Below are 22,131 nucleotides of genomic sequence, written 5' to 3'. Positions count from 1 at the left end.
GGTAGGAATATCTAATCCTATCTGGGGTTGATTACAGATGTCCATGGGCGGCAGTAGCCACTTACCATCAGGTGGACTGCATGCTCGTCTGCTACTCTTATATTATAAAAAAAAAAAAAAAAAAATTAAAACATAAAAGTAAGAATCTTACCAGTTTCATGTTTATTGTTGCTGGGACTCTTCTCCTCTGATAGTACATTCGTCTCTACAACCTCTATCAATATTTCGTTCTGGATATCGTCCGTCGGTTGTCGTAAATTGGGTTCGGATTGTATTGGTTTCTTCGTAGCTGGGTTCCTATTGCTATGCCTGTCGCCCGGCAATAGAGCCGGCAACTTGTTGCAAATGTCAGTCTTTCCGAACTCTACATTCTGTAGGAATCTCTCCGGGTTCGGGAATTGTCGGTTTCCTACCCACGAGCATTGTTGCTGCTTGGAGTCCCATGCGCAATGAGGATCTTGTAAAGCAACGCAATCCCTGAAAATAATAACGTTTTCTTAAAGTAGGTATATTTACTCGCTGTCAAACAACTTTAAAGAGTGTGTATAATACATAAGTGAATTAAAGTTACGTAAATCATTTGTTACAAAAATACACAAAAAGATTATAAATTGAAAAATGGAGGAAGATCTCAATAGGTTCAGATTTTGAGATACCTATAGGTATGTAAATAAATGTAGGGACAACTATAAGATTATTTTACTCTCGTATATTTTTCGAAATTGATTAATTTTAATTTGGAACTATCTTAGTTTCACAACAAAAAATATGCGTCGAATTGAAACTTCCATCACTTTTAAGTTTATTAATATTTATGTTTTGAGTTTCATAAGGCAGTTACATAACAAAAAGTCAAGAACAATAGTGTTTATAGCGAATAAGTACCTGCATGATTGAACGTTAGTGCAGTGTGAAAGCGTAACCGCCTTGATGATGTCACTGGACGCGACGATCAATTTCTCCGTAGTGAGCACTACATGCATTTGCTTCACGGGTATTCCTGGCGGCAGAACTTGCACTTCCGATATCACAGTGGTTCTAACTGGATTTTTGCTATATTCGTCCACACTAGCATCAAACACGCCTTCATTAGACGCCACGTTCACAGCTTTAATCACTCTACCGTCATCCGTACCTATGTACATAACATCGAATTTGTTTCCATTCATCGACTGCACTTGTGGGTGTACGGCAATCGCCGAGAAGCGATACTGCAAACTAACCCTTATTAGAATCGGCCGCGCTAAGAACGAAGGGACAGCCTTGTCCATTAATGGATGAGTCTTAATGAAGTTGACTGCTGAATCGGAAAGTTTCCTACTGTCCTCGACACACGACCCCGGCTGGGGCTGAGGTATTTTTTCTTTTTCTAACGGCAACCAGTTGGAATTCATGCTTTCTTGGCCCTTGAATGATCCTTCGAACGCATCTAAGATGTCTCTCATCGCAAATGCGCATACTGCCGAGCCTCCGATGGCGTTTTGTGGCGTCGTAAACACTGCATAAACTATGTCGTTCCTACTACTGCCGCTACCGTACACACCGTTTATAAGTTCCGTTGTAGCCTCTGGAATTAACAACGAAATATTAATGTACAATATGTTACATGTATCTGATATCAACAAATAAATACAGTAATAGCCTAGTAGAGTAGAAACTCAGCCTCTCGAGAGTGTCTTAAGTTCGAATTTCAGACAAGTAACATTTTAAAAATCATGTGTTAAAAGTTAATTACCACTTGCATAAGCCTTGACAAAACCCGAGAGACCTTATTATGATGAGAGAGACTTATCATAAAGTAAAAGTTTGTCGAAAGGTTCATATATATTTTATTTAAGTAATTTAATATGACTTACGGATTTCGTCGAAATAGAATGGGTAGTCTCCAGGTACAGAACAATTGAGACGCGTTTTCAAAAATGATGTCCATCGATCGCTGAATGTATGAGGTCCTCCTTTGTCGTTGAGACACACTCTTGCCACTCTCGAATATACAGCCTGAAAAATATGAAAGTTATATAAAACATGCTGAAAATAAATTTCCAAAAATATTTTAATGTTGATATTTTTGAATAAGTGTGTTGATTGCTATTTATTAGTAGTCACAAGTAGCGTTGTATGTCTTTCTGTAGGTACTTATAAATTGTTGTGTTCGAACACATAAACAAACATATTTAAAAAAAAGTCTTCATAAATTTTTAACAAATAATTATTAAAAGACAAGTTTTTATTAATATACTCATGCTTTACATTTCATGCATAAATTAGTTCTATTTCATTGACTATCGGGCGTTTCACAATGGTTGCATGCATTTAATTTGCATATCAAAGCAGATATTGTAAAATTGATATTGTATTGTTACCTTTCCACAATTCATGTATTCCACTGCAGTTTCTCGATAGAAAAAGTAAACGTGGCTCGTCGAAGCTACTGCTCCGACAAAAGAAGGGTCATTGAGTAATCGCAGGTCTGAATGCTCCGTTCGAACGGGCTCTCTATAAATTAACGGATCTGTGCCCGAAAAGTCGGCCGCTGTCGCAGTATAAAGGTGCCCATCTGTAAATGAATAAAAAAGTCACAAAACGATACTTTTGGACTCTAAAAACCTTATTCTTAACATTTACCTATGTTTCAACACGAGTTAGGAAGTTATACTTTAAAATAATTTGTCATAACGTCCTCCTTTGTGAGATAGTCGAGAATTACGTGGTCATATTCCACGTCTAATGCGTTTTTCATGGCAACGAAAGAATTGCGGTTTCATTAATACGTGTAACGCTACAGTTGGGCGCATTTATGCACGTTATGGCAATTGTGGTTTTGCGGTAGAAGCGTTTAGACATTCTGTGTAATGTTAGGTAATCGAATAAAGAAGTGTCTAACAGTACAGGCTATAAATCGATTGGTATCGCATCTTCGTGCGTCGTGTTCGGCGCAACCCCCTCACCGGCGCGAGCGCAGCTCACTGCCCTTTAAGCGTTCTACCATCACAACATGTGATCATTTCATAGTCAGGAAATTGTCGATTCTAAAGGTCAATTCGTGGATCGAACAAAAATTGTGAACGGAACGTTCGCTTGCAAAATAACGGTAATGTTGTATCTATTCAAAATACAAATGGCTGCTTTCTAGAAACTATGAGACTTATTTATTTCAAGGAATTATATTTCTAGGGATTTATGTAAACTTGTAAAGCTCGACACTGGTAAATTGAATTATCCATTATATTACAACACGGTAGTTAATGGTGCAAATAATAATATTATTTTACCTGTAAATATAGCAGTGGAATTATGTTGAGGATTGTACGGACAGCGGCCAGTTCCGTCGAATTCGTCTAGGTGATGATTGGGGGGATGCCGGGCGTATCTCCGACATAACGGTTTATACGCGTTTGTTCCACACACAAGCAAACGTCCATTCGACCGTGCTGCCACTCGGGGGTAGTTTTGACACTCATCTGCTGATTTTCCTTTTAATTGACATAGTTCTCTATGTGCATCTGTGGACTGCCACTCCAAACGCTGTGAACAAAAATAGGAAATTTGATTTAAGTGGCCAAGTGAGAGTCGATCTATAACAGTTGAATAAGTACGCCGAAATAGCCTAAAATAATTACCAGCTTATATGTAACATTTAAAATGTTTAGTATTTTTTGCTATATAGAATACTAGCTGACCCGGCAAACGTGTTGCCATATAAATAAAAAAATGTTAAGGGTGAACCCTTATCACTTAGGGGTATGAAAAATAAATAGTAGCCGATTCTCAGACGTACTGAATATGAATATATAAAATTTGGTGAAAATTGGTAAAGCCGTTTAAAAATTAGTGTCTTTTTAATACGGTTCTAGACATAGAGCCCTTTGAGATACGAACAGGCAGCGGAGGCTTAGTAACAAGTTGCAGCTTTTACCATTTGGTACACAGATCTTGCAGTACCTTAAAAATGTCACTTAAAAAATATTTAAAGAAAAATATCATAATTTCGCAGGTATCAGAGCGTACAGGCGTTATACAACACTCCAAGTGACTCGCCTTCTCACGCCTGTAATTTCAAGGCGAAAGCTTGTTACGCAAACTTAGTGCAGATTGCGATGACAAGCCTACAAGTAGGCTGCGGTTGGTACTGTGGCACGGTGTAAAGATAATAATAGTGCTCTCGATATTGTTCGTGTTACTGTCAAATTTTAGCCAATATTTGGTTTCACTCAAACAAAATTAACAAATCAATTTTAGAGGCTTTTAAACTAAGTAAATAAGCTTACGCACCTAACGTAAGCTTCAGTAGATTTCAAAAAACAATTGTAGACTGTAATTATATAGTAGTGGCTTTTCTTTTTTATAAAATGTTAAGTTTCTTGTAAGTAGCCTATATGACTAAAACTAACAGAAAGCGTTACTAAAGAAATTGAAAAAACTTGTTTGTGAAAAAATATTTGAACTTCAGCATTTTTTAATGTTTACGATATCAATCAGTGCAACAACTGAGAAATCGCATTCCGCAGATATTCCACAGCATTGCTGCTTTGATTCTTTGAAGATCAGAAATTCAGTAATACGTATTTGTATTGAGATGGCTCTTTGCCAATTCGCTTTGTAGGTATGTTCCTGTTAGCGTACGTTAGTAGAACTCTATAATGTAATTTATATAAAGGTATCTATACTAGGAATGGACAACAATAGTTATGCTTGTTTTTCATGAAAACTTTATAAAGGCGATTTATTGGAAACATTTTTAAAAACAAAGTAAAAAATTACTGTAACAAACAAGCGTTAAATTTCCATTGTTTTGACATATCAATAAAATCGCAAAACTAGAAACCCTATGACATTATCACCACTTAAAAAGTCGGGATTAAAATATCAGAAACTTACTATGTAAATAGTATCTAATAAAAACAAACGAGGTCAAGGAAGTAACGGTATATAACAATGCGGTAAAAATATAGATTACAGTGACGTGCGGTGGAGTAAAAAAACGGGTGGCTTTCCTTTTTCGCGTGCACATCCATCACCGCCGCCAGGGGACAGTAACATTTTGAACAAAGACACTATATATCATCCAGAATTAAATACATGTGAGTACACAACAGTTTTCGATAGCCAACCATAGAAATCGTGGTTTCTGGACTGTTTAATTTTATCGCAATAAAGAGCTAAATTAATAAATAAACAGCGATTTGGGTAGGTTTTTTTTTTGTAAAATTTAAGTGTTTATTGTAGTAGTTTTAGTTTTAATAGTATTTAATTGTATTACTAAAATTGTTTATTGTAATTTAAGCCAATTAAATTTTGTAATTTTCATCAATGAGCTAATACGAAAACTATAGGTATATCCTAGTAATTCCAACAGTTCCATAAACTTATATACAATTAATTGGATTCGCTTGTAGGCTGCAGCCTTCGCATGTATTGTTATTCAATTGTTTAATTACAATTATGTATTGGCTAGTACCTAAGGTAGATAGATATAGGATTTAACCGTAAAAGAATTGTTTTGGATATGACTGTGTCGTTAATAATAGAATCACACCTTCACTTTTCAAGGATATCTTATGAGGAGATTAAGAGATTGTATTGTATCCAGAAACTTGGCATGTTATCTTTCTGGGAAGTTTTTTATTCATTGCAGTCACAAACTCACGTAGCAAAGCGATTTAGCTAATGTAAATCTTACTCTCTAGGAGTGATCCTATGTCTTGCAGCAGACATGTAGAGTAGGATAGAAAATGATACTCATTTTGTAAGGATTAAAGGATTACCCTTATTGATGATTATAAGGATTATTTACAAAACTAGCCACGCACCTTTTCAATAAATAATTGGAATAATTAAAGTAAGGGTGCCGAACCCCAGTACCGCGTATCGTGTCTACGTACGGGTATATCAAATTAGTTGTGCATTGCATGCCGGTGATATCGCACCCATTTACAATAATACGAGTATAGGGAATGTATCAATGATGTTACTTTATCTATTGTTGTATGGTCCTTTAATTAAATCGAACTGTTTACGAAAATAATGGGTTTTAATAATATAAAATTCTTTTAACGCCCCATTATGGCAATGGAAAGCAAACATTTTTAATGGCCTTTATAAACATTAGTGTGTGGGGTGGTTTTAAAGGGTAGCAAAAATTCCCACATAACGTTTATGTACACATTGCATGCAAGTCAATGCTCTAGTGATTCTAGTTGTACTCAATATATATGTTCATTGCACGTTTAAAGCAAGGCACCGAAGCTGAGACTACCGTCGTACGCGCAAGAATGCGCTACACCTCACCTTCCGCCTTGTTTATTCATCGCTCGTATCATATATTATGTAGTCAATTGACCAACCACTCCTGTCTCTACTGTTTACTGTGCCTTTTCAAATACAAACATTCTTGTGAGTAATAAAAAAAACTAAAATCCGACTAAAATGGTCCTTTTGAGCCATATTACGAACGTTTTTGATAGACTTAGGATTTCTTACATCACGTGACAAAATTTATATTTAATTGCTTATACGTCATAATTTACATAATTATAAGTTTTTCATGTCCTGTTTAGTGCCTTAGGGAATGACTTTTGTCGTCGATAAACGTGCGTGGTAAGTAAGTTCGTCAATCATTTAGCGCTTTATTAAGAACGTTATAATTATATGAATGTTTCATACATGCCTTCTATCACATATCACAGCCGTTTACACATTACAATATGACTCGGTATAGGTATAAGCTGCATTTACATAACTTCTTATAAATAACCACGTCCTGTTATGATTCATACGATATGATGTGTTCTTCATCAAAATATACAATCTAGATGTTCATGGGAATCATTTCACAGGATTTTGAAAATAAACAGTGTCGGGATATAGGTCGTAACTAAGAATAAACCGGGATTGCAATGTGGCGGTAATTGTTTGGGTTAGATTAGATTCAAACCTGTAAGTAGTTAAGTAGTTCGGTCTAGAAACATGTAAATTGGCTTGTCTGAACATATAATAAAATATACTCTTATAGTCGAACTTAACAATAATATACTCTCTAGGTCAGAGGCGTACGTGCGCCTGCGTTCGGCGGTTAGTGCGAACCCAAGAAAAACATATTTTTACCTGTTATTTCATCGCTCATATTAATAGAACCATTGTTATTATTTAAAAAACCAAATTATTATAAAAATAGTAGATAATTCATTTATGAAAATCTATTATTTCACTTGGCAAAGAATGGCGTTTAAAAATTTTATTGCAGTAGGCGTAAGTACGTATGAACAAAACATAGTTCTTAATAGCTTGTAAGGTTTACAATTGAGTATTTGCTCGTCTTGTTATCAGTATTATCAGTGTTCTGAATTAAAAGTAAAATATCAGATAACGTCCCTTGTTTTTCCTTTGATAACGCTTTATCATTGACGACATTGTTAGGACTGGGGTTATTGTACGTCTGATTTGATGCTATTGCTACTGCATTTTCTTATTATGAGGTAGGTACTATTTTTTAATTCCTATGCTCTTACACTAGAGTTAATACAAAATACTTAGGTTAAACCATATGCGTATAATATAGAACTTTCTATTTTGTTGGAAGTCAATTAAAAAGTAACATTAGTAGACTTCTATAGTAGACAAATATATTAGTCGTTACATAGCTGGATTTTAGCCTAATTGGCGAGATTAGGCTGACTGCATTTAAGCGATGTAGTGTCTAGGTTTAGGTAGATTTCGACTCCATGCACTTTAGTTACTTTTTATAAAAAAATAATACTACTAACCTGATCTAAATTCTCCGATAGGTCATACAGACTAAGGTTGTACACTGTGCCCCTGAAACAAAGAAGACAAGTGATGCATTCTACTGTATTCTGTATTACACATAACATTGATTTATACTTTGTAGAATTATGCGATTAAATCAACAAAAGGAAATTGCAACGATATCATTTAAAATTATTTGAGTCATAAGAGATAAGCGAAACTGTAGCCTTTTCATAAAAAATATGTATATTATCTTATATGATAAAAACAAAACTGATACTGATAATTAGTCACTAAAGATATCTTACCTGCCGCCAACTAAAATTGAAAAGTCGTCTTTATCTAAAATACGGAAGTGGTGAGGGGCTGTTCCGTTGCCCACGAATTGTTCTGACGTTTCTTCACCTGTAACAATATTAAAAAGTTCCTTAAAATACCTTCATAAGCTTAAATTTTTACCATACTATTTTATTTCAACGTACCACCTTTGCAAGAATATTTTAAACACAAAAGCTTTGATGAAAAATAATAAATTAGTGGCAAATCGATGGTGCACTGTGACGCCTAATCAGTTTGTAATTGTATTGTGATATGTACCTATGTGGGTGTGTAGGTATAATATACCTAAGCTAATTAAATAATAAAAGCACGGAATGAGCGGACTAAATGTGAAATAAGTTAGTCATAAACATAATAGTGCAGGTGTATTTTTGAAGTTTTTGCCTATTATACGGTAGCATATACGGTAAAAGGCCGAAACGTGTATTTTTATTTCCATATGTTTAACCTAAACCAATGGCCGTTTAAGTAGGTAGAACTGCAAGTAGGTGTTGCCTTATTTATAAATAATTAAAAAATATCTTGAAATTTTTGATACAAACGAAGAAACATGAATGTATAATTCTTTGAATATCTTGTGGGCAAATTTAGGCAAATATATTACTATTCATAATTATTAAAGTGACACTATTAAGAATCAGGTTCAACCGAAGTAACCGCAAGAATCAGTTTGACTTGCGTTTTGCCGCCAAGCACCGTAATACGGAGTGGATTTAGTTACGGTGGCATATTTCACTAAGTTTTGCTCTTTTCTTTATGACGTTGTTATTTTTTGCCACGTTTTTTAACAATAAATGACATAGATTAAGTAATGTATTATAACAGGCCAGCGACAATTTGAAACTAAGTCTAAGCCAATTACCATTGAGAAAACAGAATGCAATCTGCCAATAGTTTTTTTTTCTACATAAATATTTACCTACGACACGTACGTAGTCGCCGTTATGGTTAACAATCATATAAAACTTTCTAACGCGTTCATATACACAGTAAAAAGTTATTTGACAGCCTTTACGATGTAAATAATACCATTCAAATAGGATTTTCCATGCAAGCCTAAATCGTTTTTGTGCCGATCAAATGAACAATGTTCCTATTGTAAAGCGATCAACCAACAATACCAGTTCGCGATTTCATAACAATAGCTTGTGAAATTTTCACATGTCAATACTAATTCGGCCTGGCTTCGTTGTATGAAGAATGGTAGTCCGTCAGGCATACTTGCACCTGTTGGTGTCGAGTTTCGCAACGAATTTGCGTTTTTGAACTCTACTTATTTATAAGCGAAAATTCCTCACATTGTACAATTATAAACGAATAATTATTCATTTCATCTACTAAAATATGTTATATTTAAAAGTAAATTGATGTTATCTATACTACTTATAAAGTAAATATTGATTAAGGTCCGACTCTACATATTTTATTTAAGCGAATATTGAATGTATAACTGTAACATTGCTTTGTAAATTGTAAGTTTTCGTCGACCCATTACTGTTCTGAAAGGGGTTTAGAACTTAAGACTATATATAGTATACCGCGATAGGTGACTTGATACGCACATTGTGTGAGATGTTTTAGATTAAATAAAAAATCTCACTGGTATATAGTTATAGCCTATGGTTATAGCAAGTAATAATTATTATTGTAAAACGCACATAACACTAAAAATCAGAGGCATGGGCCTGCATTTGAACCTGCATTTAAAATTTAAATCCTTTAAGGTTTAGCTACCTAATTAATTGCTTTGATTTCGAATTACTAAGACTACTAATCTTAAGCGAGAGTAAGTTAGATATTAAAATTAATATTAAATTCCAGGCAGGTGAAATTATTTAAATCACTCAAATTTTATTAAAGACAAAGTAAGTACGTACCATGTTTTATATAGATCCGGGCGTTAGCATCGGGCATCCACGCTTGAGCGGTGGACGCTAGGAATACAAGAATGGCGCGAGCGGCGGCCATCTTGCTTAATCCCTAGCTTTTTCTACGCGCGCCATCTTCCGCTGCACCCTGTAACCAATGATAAAAACACATTAAATATAAATATAACACGATACTTGTATTATAATGCAATCGTTATTTCGTCTTCTAATAATTTTAATTAATTATATTTCACGGATGTATTTGAGTAGTGTGTAGATACCTTAATATGTAGGTACCTATGTACTTAACCAGACATCTTGTTAATAAATAACATGTAAATATGTGTATGATTTACGCGAATCAGTCATCACTATTCATCAGGACGAACATTTATATTGCTGATAAGAATAGATAAATTATGATAACGTTTATTACAATCTGTTTTATGGTATAATAAGTATAGCGTTTGACATTAGACAGCAAAGCTTATCTAAAACACTTTGAAATAAAATAGCTTTTGAATTAAATATATTTGTAATATTCACTGACGGAACTCTTAAAATTATTGTTCCTAGGTTAACTTGAACAGAAGTATACGTACTTTTAATAACGTAGTATATACCAATAAAATTTTATTTATTCATTTCGGTAATCATTTTCCATATTATAAACAAACAAATAATCAATTTCATTCACGTCGTCTCTCTACTCAGCCAGTAGTTATTTATTGAATGATTGAGTAACCGACTATTCAAAATACATATTCACAGCACAATGGTAAGCTGTACAGATAAATTAACATCAACGAGCTGGTAATTTGTATCTACAGGGGACGCGATCACACGGCCTGCGTCCATACGCGTCGCATCAGGATTCACATTCTACTTTTTTATATGTAAAACTATTCTCGTTACCCGTGAGAAACTTGACTTGTTTTTATCTGTGTGCTACAATCATTGCTGTATTTATGTTATCTATAAATCATTGTTTTTATGCAGTAATATAATCTACACAATTAATTGCTGCATATTGTTTGAATGTGTTTACATCACTTTACATAAAAGTAAATATCCGATAGCACTTGCATGCGTCATACTGTTCATATTGACGTACCAACTGCAATACTTATGTAGAAACGTAGAACATACGTATAATTCTTTTAACAATTTAATGTTCAGTAGATCGTGCAGGTCATAAACCTAATGGACAGAAAGTAAAGCTTAGCGCGCACTATGCTGGGATCAAGCAAATCGCAGAATCCCAACTCAATTATAACTAAGCTTCCCAGAGATATGACAGACACATTTCATGGGTCATTATCGTAGAGCTTCCTGTGTATTCGTGTTGATGTCAAGATTACGTTATCTTGTATCTGGATTATACGTCCAAAGCGCTGAATTACGGGGCATTCATTGAACCTGACAAATTGCTCAACTGACAACTACGTGGGCATTAATGATGTGATTATGGTAGTTAATTAAATGTAATAATAAGGATCCTAAATGATTTTCAAATAAACATTAAATGAGATTAGATGTTATATGTTACATGTTATAGAGATTAGGTAATCAAGTTATTCAGTTGCAAAACGTTTTTCTTTCGTTTAAATTATTTATGTAAAATGTAAATACACAATCAATAAATTGAAAAATAATACTCCTACTACCCATATTTCCCTTAGCAAAAATAATACCACAAGTCTTTCAATCATGCCCTACAGTCAAAATATAAGGGGTTGATGAACAAAGAGTGCATTCCTGGCTAACAGAAGGCGTAGTTTAATCCAATCGGTGTTCAAAATGCACAGATGTCGCACAACGGTAGGTGGGGGCGTTGCAACTGGATGAAAATATTTCTTGTTCATCCCTATTTAGCAACTTTTTGTAGTCATTAAAAAAATAACTTCTTAACTCTGAAGATATTTAAATACTGGAATGCTTTGCGTTAAGCAATTTATATGCAATAAATATAGCTATACACCTATTAATATTTAACTTACGTAATATATGCGTAAGATAAATAAAATAACATGTTATAAATAGATGCCTTGGAAATATTAACTGAATTTTAATATGTACTTATATTTTTTGAGACCAAAATTTTAGTATAAGTTTAAATTAGTACAGGCAACATCTGCATAATACCAAAAATATCTGCATTATTTTCTTAGTGCAATGCTCTTGTGAAGTAGATGCCTTGATACATTATGCGGGATCCTGCAATTTGTCGCTTTAGTTCTGGCACAATTACTGCAAACAAACGAGCGGTTATCGGCCTTCTGATGAAATACCGATATCCTACTTAGAAAGTAAGTTGATTATGTCCGTAGGTCGACGTTTTAAAATTTGTTATTTAGTAATTTTGCTAAAGATGCCCTACTTAGCTAATTTACTTAATAGTAATTTGAATTATAATAAGCTTGTAAAAATACGCTGATCGTGTGTTGAGAGCGGTCATAAGTTTTTAAGAATTTATTGATCGATCGATTAAAATATAAATATTGATAGTAACCACGTACTTAAATTACCGAGAAGTGGTCATCCACATTCGTTTTCACTTTGCTACGTACCTAATACATAAATTACATATTAAATGAACATGTCGCCTTTTGGTCGTCATGAAGGGGTGTAACTCCATAAATAAATAATAAAATAAACAGATGAGTTCTAAAATGATCAAAATATTTAATATATAAGTCAATAAATCTGAAATTGGAAGGACGTCATTAAAATTGTTCAGATGATTGTTACTTAAGTATAGTCCGCGTAAAACTGCTAGTCCGCTCTGAATATAGAAATGGATCGCGTCGCCATAGCAAATCGTATGGCTACACCTGCTCGCAACAACTTCAGAGCGGACTAGCAGTTTGGCGCGGACTATACAGCGCTTTCATTAACAGTTTCCAAAAGAATTTCAGATCGATAAATTCCGTGATACAGTGTGCTCGTAACGTAATTTGTCGCTCTTGTCCGGCACAATTACCTATGCCTTTAACAAACGAGTTAGTGGCAGATTCGATTGATAGGACGCTGGCATTCTCAGAATGCTAATAGTTACAAATTAGAGAATTGTTTTAGTAGAGGCATGAAAGAGTTTATCTGATGTAAAGTGATCACTGCAGGCTATAATTTTCACATAATTTAAACGAGTAATTTATTGATAGTATGTATTTATCTATTAATAACAACTTGAGACAAATTTGCATAAAGGCTGTATATTTCCGCATAACATTCCTGTTATGTATATAAATTAAGCTACATGTAGAACTTTCGTTATTAATACAATAAGGCGTAGTTATCTACAATCTACATGCAAACTACAAACACTATTTAAATATATGCCAGCAATATAATATAACATATTGTAATTTCATACGCAAATCCAGTTTTCTTGTAATGAAAAATGTCAGCTGCAGGGGCTTTTACAAGACACGTACACGACGTCATTATTCGACGATGCGGTTCCGATTTAAGCTTGTATAATCGTATATGGCTAGTATTTGCATCGCACTGCATCGCTGCAAAAAGTCGTCAGGTACAAAAGTTCTTTGGTAAGACAACATCTGGTCCCAAACGAAATAGCAAAAGCAATAAATATGACATCCCGCTCTCTAACGTCGAATATGAAATAAGAAATAAAAATGTAAAGGAGGCATTCGGTTGAATATTTTATGGTAACCGGTTGACTCAGTTTCGTATTTTCTTCTGGTACATCTGGAGATCTAGAAATACTAAATTACTCACATAAAATCTTGTTCGGACTCCAGTATAAATCAAAGACAAGTTTCGAACTGGATATTTTAAAGGTAGGTACAAATATTGCATAAATGAAATATTGTTTTAATGGTATTAAAAAACATATATTGGTATTTCTTTTTCGAAGTAGGTAAAAATGCGGTGAATGCACCTACATAGATGGTTTCAACATATGGATTATTAGATGACCCGGCAAACGTTGTGTTGTCATATCTATACATACATAAAAATGTTAAGGGTGGAGAACCCTTATCACTTAGGGGTATGAAAAATAGATAGTAGCCGATTCTCAGACCTAGTGAATATGCATATAAAATATGGTAAAAATCGGTAAAGCCGTTTTGGAGGAGTACGGTAACTAACATTGTGACACGAGAATTTTATATATAGATTATAATCAGTAAAGTTACAATGGCAATTTTGTAAAACTTTAAGTCATTGGTATTCGTGCCAGATATCTTTACGACCTGCACCATTTCTAAATAAATCTTAAACCTTGTTGGGATATTTTCACAGGAACTGAGAATGTATTTGCACCTGCTTAAGTATTCCGCGCAATAATACCAAGTGCATTGGTAATAAGCTCTGATTCCTGTAGGTTGGCTTTTATTTTCCTTGTATTCAATTCTTATTCATGTACGCAAAACTAGACAAGCTGCACGTACGACTGCTAATCTTATAGGTATATAATCCATATTATGAATACCATACATTATTTAAGTATGTATTTAGTTTTTGTCAAACAGTTAGTTTGTTTTTGTTTTTGTTAGTACAACGATATTTTATGGTTTAACAATATTTATCGTATCTGTAAAGAATCTTAAATTGAATTAAATGAAAATGTATTGAATCGTACTAGGTATCGTGAAAATAAACGTAATAGGTATATTTTGATCACTATTTTATACATGGAAAATATAAGAAAAAAAAATGTTATTATTGAAAGATAATAACGTATAACTTAGAGAGTAACTACCGTAGACAACTTGTTTATAATTCCAATTTAACAAGCTAACGAAGTAAGACAACTTTCTGGCTTCACCAAGGCAACATTAAAGGCAAAAACAAAAGAGCCCGTAATTACGTATATGCGGTTGACATTCGAGCCCGAGGCGACGATCGGTGAAGTCCTGCGATCCCACGCGACTCGGGAAGCTGCGGTCTTTCTCTCAACCACAACAAATAACTAGCAGATCCCGGGGGCAAGTGGTAATGCGAGTACAATGGGTGTTTAGTGTTGCCAGGTATTTTAGAGAGCGGGAACCATTTATTTTTAAAGCATTTTTTTTCCTGTTTAAATATTTTATTATAAAAATTTACAAACAAAGAAACATTATCACAAGTTCTTTATTTTCTTACTAATACAATTTTTAATGGTATCTCTTTACTTATTATTTTACGTCATTGGTATGTAGCTATGTAATAAAAGTATATTAACATCCTTGGAGTTTTAAGTTTCCGCAAAAATGAGATCCTAAATGTATAATGCAGTTTTACTCCTGGCCCATTTTTATCTAATAAAGACCTTCAATTCAATTACATCAAAAATATAATCATCTTTTGACCCAATAATACTAAGGTTTTTTTTAAATTATATGAATACTACCTATAACATTTTTTCTGACGGGTTAAAGCATTTAGTTCGAATTTATCTCACTGAACAATGAGAAAACAGGGCGGTCGGTATAAAACGGGAAATCTGGCAACACTGAAGCCAAGACGATAAAGACAGTTTGTCGCATTTTTCTATATCAGCGTATAATTTATTACAGCTTCTGGCTGTGTCACGCGTGAAGTGTATGGCACATAAACGATGTGAACAGCGTAAGAGGATAACCAGCTACGTGGCCAGACTTGACAACACTCGCAGATTAAATAAATCCTTGATGCTGTTTTTATTGTATATCTTATTGAAGGTGGTAAAATTCCTTGAAGGTATATCACAACTATATTAGTAACGTAGCTAGTCTAAAGTACGGGATTTATAACTACGCCCGTCCCTTTCGTCTGGTACCTACTCTACGTAAGAATGCACGAAAAATAATAAAGAACCGTAGTAGTACTTGGTTAAAAACAATTAAACTATACTAGAATAAAAGTATGTATTATAAAGATGTTGATTGTTGTTGATGATGTTGTTTGTAATCTTGAAAATAATCAGACCGATTCTAATAGCTCTTTCACTACCCATTATTTTAATGGATGCTGTACTCGCATGTAAGATTGTACAACATTGTATGTATTCACAAATTGGTAATCTATATAAAAAGGAAATAGCCTTTGTTATTATGTTTAAGCGGCAAATAATAATAATTTCGTGTGAATTACAAGTTAATATCACATTGACATGTGACGAGGTTTATTTGTTTGTTGTTCTGCATTACACACATGGTTTATACAACGTTCATCGTAATAAATTGTGGCCATTAAAATAAATTGATTGATGAATCACTTCGCTATAAAATATATACGTTGGCATTCTTATTCTAAATTCCATAATTTTGTTGACGGCCACGTAAACTACTTACATAATTAGAACTTCCAAGTCCAAGAAAAGTAGGTTTTAAGAGAAAATAAAATCATGATATTTAAATGTGTAAGATCATGATAACACGAGTACGTTAAGTATGCTTGTACGCAAATACGGAAGACAGACGCCAGGTGTGAGCACATATTTTTTTGTGGAGAATCTCTTTAAATTTCGTGGGTCCTTATCTTTTGCGCCAGACAGGGGATAAAGAGGGCCTGTCTCCCCAAAATGCGCCATAGTCACGGTGTTTGATGCATTGCGGTGTTTGCATGAACTATACATAAATAAAACAGCGATAGATAAATGCCACTTAAATTATTAATGAGTTTATGCATAATAAAGTTAACAATACAATAGATTCTTTAGTTATACAAATTATTAAATTTATTGTTTTCAACTGCTTTATAATTACATTATATTGAGCATCATACTGTATATGGTCTTTTCAATAAACCTATGCGTGTGCGAATAATATTCAGCTTTAAAAAAAATGTTGCTATCTACGAGTAGGTATAGTACACAAATGTCAACAACCACTTGATTCAAATTTAAATATTTTTAAATCAAGTCTGAAATCTTATTTAAATACGGCCAGCGATAGGTACTTTGTAATCGCGATTGGAATAGGTAAGTAAGGATTGTAGAGTCGTTGTAAATAGCAATTTAATCGGTTGAACTCATTTCCTGACTTGTGATTTATCGGCTACTGCTAAATCATTTCCTTATCGATCTATATTTTTTTCTGCTTTAAAAAGCTTATCGAATAAAACCGTAGTATTAAAGATATCTAATATTTAGCAAATATTTAACGAGGGCAAACTGTTTATATAATTTAGAATATTATATCATTATCTTTATAAACATTCTTTATATTATCATTTAAATTGTATAAGAAACTAACTTCGTAGTTAGTTTCTTATACAATTTAAATTATATTACATAATGTTATTTAAATGCAATTTACGTTTGTAATAAACTTGTTGATACTACATTATTATGGCTTCTTAAAAACCCATCAAATAATAGTTAGTGATTTTTATGATAATCACAAAGTAATTTATGTTAATGATCTAAGCAATAGTACATTCCGTTAAAAATTTTGACACGATATCTTTAAGAATTACAACTATAAACCCGTACAGTTTTTAAAATTGTCATAAATAACTAAAGAATCATATTTTTGTTAAATAAAAAAAATATATATTTATAAAATAAATGTAAATTCATATTTAGTTCTTATTAAAAAAAGTCTGATTTTAATTGGTCAGCAGTGTTTGTTTTTAGTAGCGTGTAGTATTTTTATTTAGAACTAATGTTTATTAATTTGTCAATCTATCACAAATAAGCTACTGCTCCTTAATATTATTTTAAAACGTTTTGTATGGTATAACATGTCTTATATTTTAAATATAATGGGTGTTTATTTACAAAAATTGTTAAGTAGGTGTAAAGTTAATATTTGTAAGTGTTATTATCTACTTATTGTTAAAATACACTCATTGTTTAAACAGCTAAAGTGTCTCACTCGTTCATTCCGTTTGTTTATACTTCGTGGAAGTATCGTGTCACTGGAGTGTCGCTGTAAATCCCATTTGAGGAGTGAAATAAACGATCATGTGTTTAAACAACGTGAAGTCTAGTGATAATGACTCTGTTTATCTTTTTATCTGATAACGTGCACTGCGCTTTAGTACCTGTTTACGTTGCTGCGTTTTAGTTTGAAGGGTGTGGTTATGCAGAAATACTTATTTGAAGTGTTTAAACTCAGTCCTATTTAATGCTTGCAACGGACCTGTGATTAAATTCAAGACTGATAGACTCCAATTTAGAACACTAGGGTATAACAAAAGTGTTTGCAGACCTTTTAAATTGTAATTACAATTAATATATTGCATAATTAATAGTAGTTATTTACCATTTCCATGCGTGTATATCTTTTGGTTTAAAATCTTTGTCATTGATAAATTGTTATTTAATTCATGAAAACGTTATACAATAACACGCTAAAATACGAGGAAGTAGACATGAATAGAACTCGTTTAGATATAAGCTTTACAATTTTAGTAAATAAACCTCGGGTAATAGACAAACTCATAATTATCAGCGTTGCAGCCAAGCAGCTGATTAGTCTATGAATTTTCGCCCACGACGGAACAAATTTAATTATCTTCACATAATATGACGCATACGCAATTACGCAGGATGTTGATAATGTCATTCATTCATTGCGATCGTAATTTACTAACTCGGTTAATTGTTTCTTCTATTTATAAGTAGGGTAACGAATCCCTCGGATGAGTCAAGTACTCCGTAATTACGCGATGCGGTCAGGTATATGATGCAATAACCTTACTAATTTGTATCCCAGAATATCGAAGTACAGTCGAGCGAATATAATGTAGAGCGTATCTACAGTTCTACGCAATGCCGGTCAATTAACGTTGGCCCATTTCACTAAGATAAGGCTAGATTTGGAAATTCTAGCATTGTTATCACAAATGATTAAATAAGAAGTTATCGATCTATGTGTATCAATTAATTACCCTTTGTATCAATTCACAATGCTTTGGACGGCCAGAGCTGTGTTCGTGGACATTGTAAGGTTCTTAGTGCCCTATAAAATATACGGTAAGAAATGTGCGGAGGAGGAAAACCTGGAGTATTTTAATAAGTTACTGGGATGCGTCATAGTGGTTTTGTCAAGAAAATATAAATGAAATACTCGTATATATGAAGGTGTGTAAGAAGTAATAAATAAGTTTATTGTACTAATACTACCATTGTAAGTGGGATGTTACGATTGAAAATGAGGTGTTATACTTTTAAAACAATGCCATACAATAGAAACACACTGAATGAACCAGCTTATGTTATCAATCTAAAGTAGGTATGTATATCTATTCACATGACGACGAATTGTCTAGTTGCGTTCATTACGTTTAATAACATAATGATATATTTTTTACTAGCTGTGCCCCGCGGTTTCACCCGCGTTAAAAAGAAACGGGCACAGCTAGTTCTAAAATATAAGTAGCCTAAGTTACTCCTTATTACATCAGCTACCTGCCAGTAAAAGTCCCGTCAAAATCGTACCACCCATTTCAGAGATTAGCCAGAACAAACAGAGACAGACGGACAAGAATTGTATAAAATGTTATTTTGGTGTATGTAAAGTATGCATATTCATATGTTATTTATATCTATGTATAGGTACCTAAACGTACTAGGTTTTCATAACTTTTTAACCCCTGACGCAGAGGGGCGTTATTATATTTGAAGCCTATCTGTCTGTGCCATAGCACCCAAACGTTTGAACCGATTTTAATGCGTTTTTTTGTTTTACTGGGGTGGTACTCAGCTATGTTTTGACGGGTAATGATGATGTCAGTGACCCTGGCAAGGGGGACTCTTTAATGGACAACCGTTATTCCATAGTTTATTTGGGAGGCAAAGTAATAAAATGTCTCAATGACATTGCTTTTTTGTGTTGGCGGTTTAGAATTAAGTTTTTAATTTCACGTACTTTTACATAATTTGGCTATCTACGAAATTTTTATTACACGTGTCAATGTAATTAGATACTATCATCGATAATTTTTTTGTAATAACATTATTTGTTATTTGACTATCGACAATTTGTTTTATGTTACGCTTCGCTGATAGTGCTTTAATTTATAACTATTTTAGGTCAAACACCTCAAACATACAAAGTACCTAAAGTTCATACATTATAACGTGTACTTATTAAGTAATATAATGGTTCTTTGTACTGACAATTTTATTACAGTAAGGTGTACCTCCTTCTTCAATTCTTCAAAATAAATTTGGCGAAATATTAATTAATTTTTTACTTTTATACAGATAAATCAATATTTATTTGATTCAATGGTAAAATCTATTTTTAAGCTATTGCATAGCTTTTATCGCGGGCTTTGAGCGCGGCGACCGAATCGAGAAATTCCGTAACGAAAATTAATAACACGTCTCGGTTGCCTGGAGACGATATCAAGTCTCCAGGCAACCGAGTTGTTGACTGTCAATAGAAAAATATGGATATAATTGAATAAAGTATTATTTTACATTCCTTATTATTTTATTTGATATTGGCGACGAGATGTCGAATGAACTAAAAAAACAATAAGAAAATTCGAGCCACATTACGTGGGTTAATGAAACGAACCGAAAATTACAATTCGGGAATAGAAAAAATTGACAATGAAGAAATAAATATACGTCTGAATTCTTTACAAGAAAATTTGAACAAATTCTACGCGATTCAAGAAAAAATTGAATGGCTTACAGACGAAGAAAATTTAGAAGAGGAAATAAAATACAGGTACGAATTTGAAGAAATATATACAAAGCTAAAATTTAAATTTTTGAATGTACAAAAAGAAAATAATCGGCTAATACCTGAATGTTCTTTTATATCGGCAAGAGCGGAAGTTTATTTGATAAACTGTTAACTGTCAAGGCACGCTTGAGACGTACACCTAATACAAAAGGGTTATCACCTTATCTGTTAATGTTCGGCAGAGAGGTAAGAACCTATATGCATGCCTTATTTAAGAAATCCGCCCCACTATCCAGATTACATTACAATGCACCGCCAACGCAGGAGTTCGGACAAGGTGATAAGGTACAAGTCCGCAGTTACACCAACCCAAGAGTTAAATGGGAGTTCGGAGTCGTCATCCGAAGATTAGGTAGACTCCATTATGAAGTCAGAACTGAAAATGGCATACTGGTGCGCCGTCACCTTGACCAAATGCTGCCGGCGCCCCTGGTGGTGTAAGTGAAAATAGCGGTGGAGGACTGTTGGATATCAAGTCTCCAGGCAACCGAGTTGTTGACTGTCAATAGAAAAATATGGATATAATTGAATAAAGTATTATTTTACATTCCTTATTATTTTATTTGATAACCTTAATTCATCAACTTGAACACAGATGGCAGTAATACACATTTTTTTATAATCCGTGCGGAAATCTTAAAATTGCGTGAAGTATATTTTATATTCCCATTATAAAATTCAAAATTATATTACCATATTATCCAAATAATGTTTTATCAACATAAGCTATGTTGAATTCTGGATTGATAAAATAACGTAAAAGAGTGTTTGTAATTTTTAAACGTACAATTACAACTGACAGACTTGACAGTACAAAATCAAAACGCCATTATGATTTATGGTACAAATAATTTGTGTACAAAGTGTTTTAAATATGAATAAACAAAGTGCATTTATTAATGAAAAATGCGATGTACCTGTAACATTCGGCCAAATGTTACAAGCATATCGCATTGATCCATTTATATTGCTGGTTGTTAATACTTTACGTCACTTATTAAATACTTTTCTATTTTATATTTTAGAATGTTCAGTCTTGCTTGGAGTTATGAAATGTCAGCTGATATTTGCAATGTCTTATATAATGGAGATATGATAAAATAGTGGATAAAGATGTATTAATGTAAATGATTATGGAAGAATATATTGTATTTCTAGAATTCCTTCTGAGCGTTTTCATAGCATAAAAAATGCTATGCAATAGCTTTACCGCGGCAGTCCCCGAGTGCCACACGTATTTTTTTTTGCTACTAAGTAAAGTTAAACATATTTTTTTCGAAATTCCAATCAATTCGAACTAAAGCTATCGTCATTTTTTTCTTTAACCTTGCCCATGACAGTTACAGCGTTGCTTCAGCGTGTTTCATATCCGCAGTTTTGATTAGCACGTTCTTGCGGGTCAAGTTGTATAACCTTATCAATTAGAATAGTCTTTACACTCGCACCATATTACAAAGGAGCCGTCTCATACGTTTAATTACATTTCGTTTTTATCATGTGACATAATTTAAGTAGCTACATGTTACTTTGTCTTAAAT

General features: G+C 33.3%; 1 protein-coding gene across 2 annotated transcripts in view; it reads right to left on the bottom strand.

The window, feature by feature from the left end:
* The window catches only part of LOC140752478 (semaphorin-1A), a 180,629-nt gene that overhangs the window by 2,683 nt on the left and 155,815 nt on the right, over nucleotides 1-22,131 (bottom strand). For both annotated transcript variants that reach the window (XM_073086815.1, XM_073086806.1), the window contains 8 exons: nucleotides 9,963-10,101; nucleotides 8,055-8,151; nucleotides 7,764-7,815; nucleotides 3,273-3,525; nucleotides 2,364-2,557; nucleotides 1,857-1,998; nucleotides 886-1,567; nucleotides 152-477 (listed from right to left, as the gene is read on the bottom strand). In XM_073086815.1, coding sequence (XP_072942916.1) covers nucleotides 152-477; nucleotides 886-1,567; nucleotides 1,857-1,998; nucleotides 2,364-2,557; nucleotides 3,273-3,525; nucleotides 7,764-7,815; nucleotides 8,055-8,151; nucleotides 9,963-10,053 — 1,837 coding nt within the window. In that variant the 5' untranslated portion in view covers nucleotides 10,054-10,101. The remainder of the gene's footprint in view (nucleotides 1-151; nucleotides 478-885; nucleotides 1,568-1,856; nucleotides 1,999-2,363; nucleotides 2,558-3,272; nucleotides 3,526-7,763; nucleotides 7,816-8,054; nucleotides 8,152-9,962; nucleotides 10,102-22,131) is intronic.

This window comes from Epargyreus clarus, unplaced genomic scaffold (genome assembly GCF_041222505.1).
Source record: "Epargyreus clarus isolate Ecla_fem2 unplaced genomic scaffold, WU_Ecla_fem_2.2 ptg000003l, whole genome shotgun sequence".
Classification (NCBI taxonomy): domain Eukaryota; kingdom Metazoa; phylum Arthropoda; class Insecta; order Lepidoptera; family Hesperiidae; genus Epargyreus; species Epargyreus clarus.
Note: the sequence above shows the minus strand (reverse complement) of the source record. Positions and strands in the feature narration are given on the sequence as shown.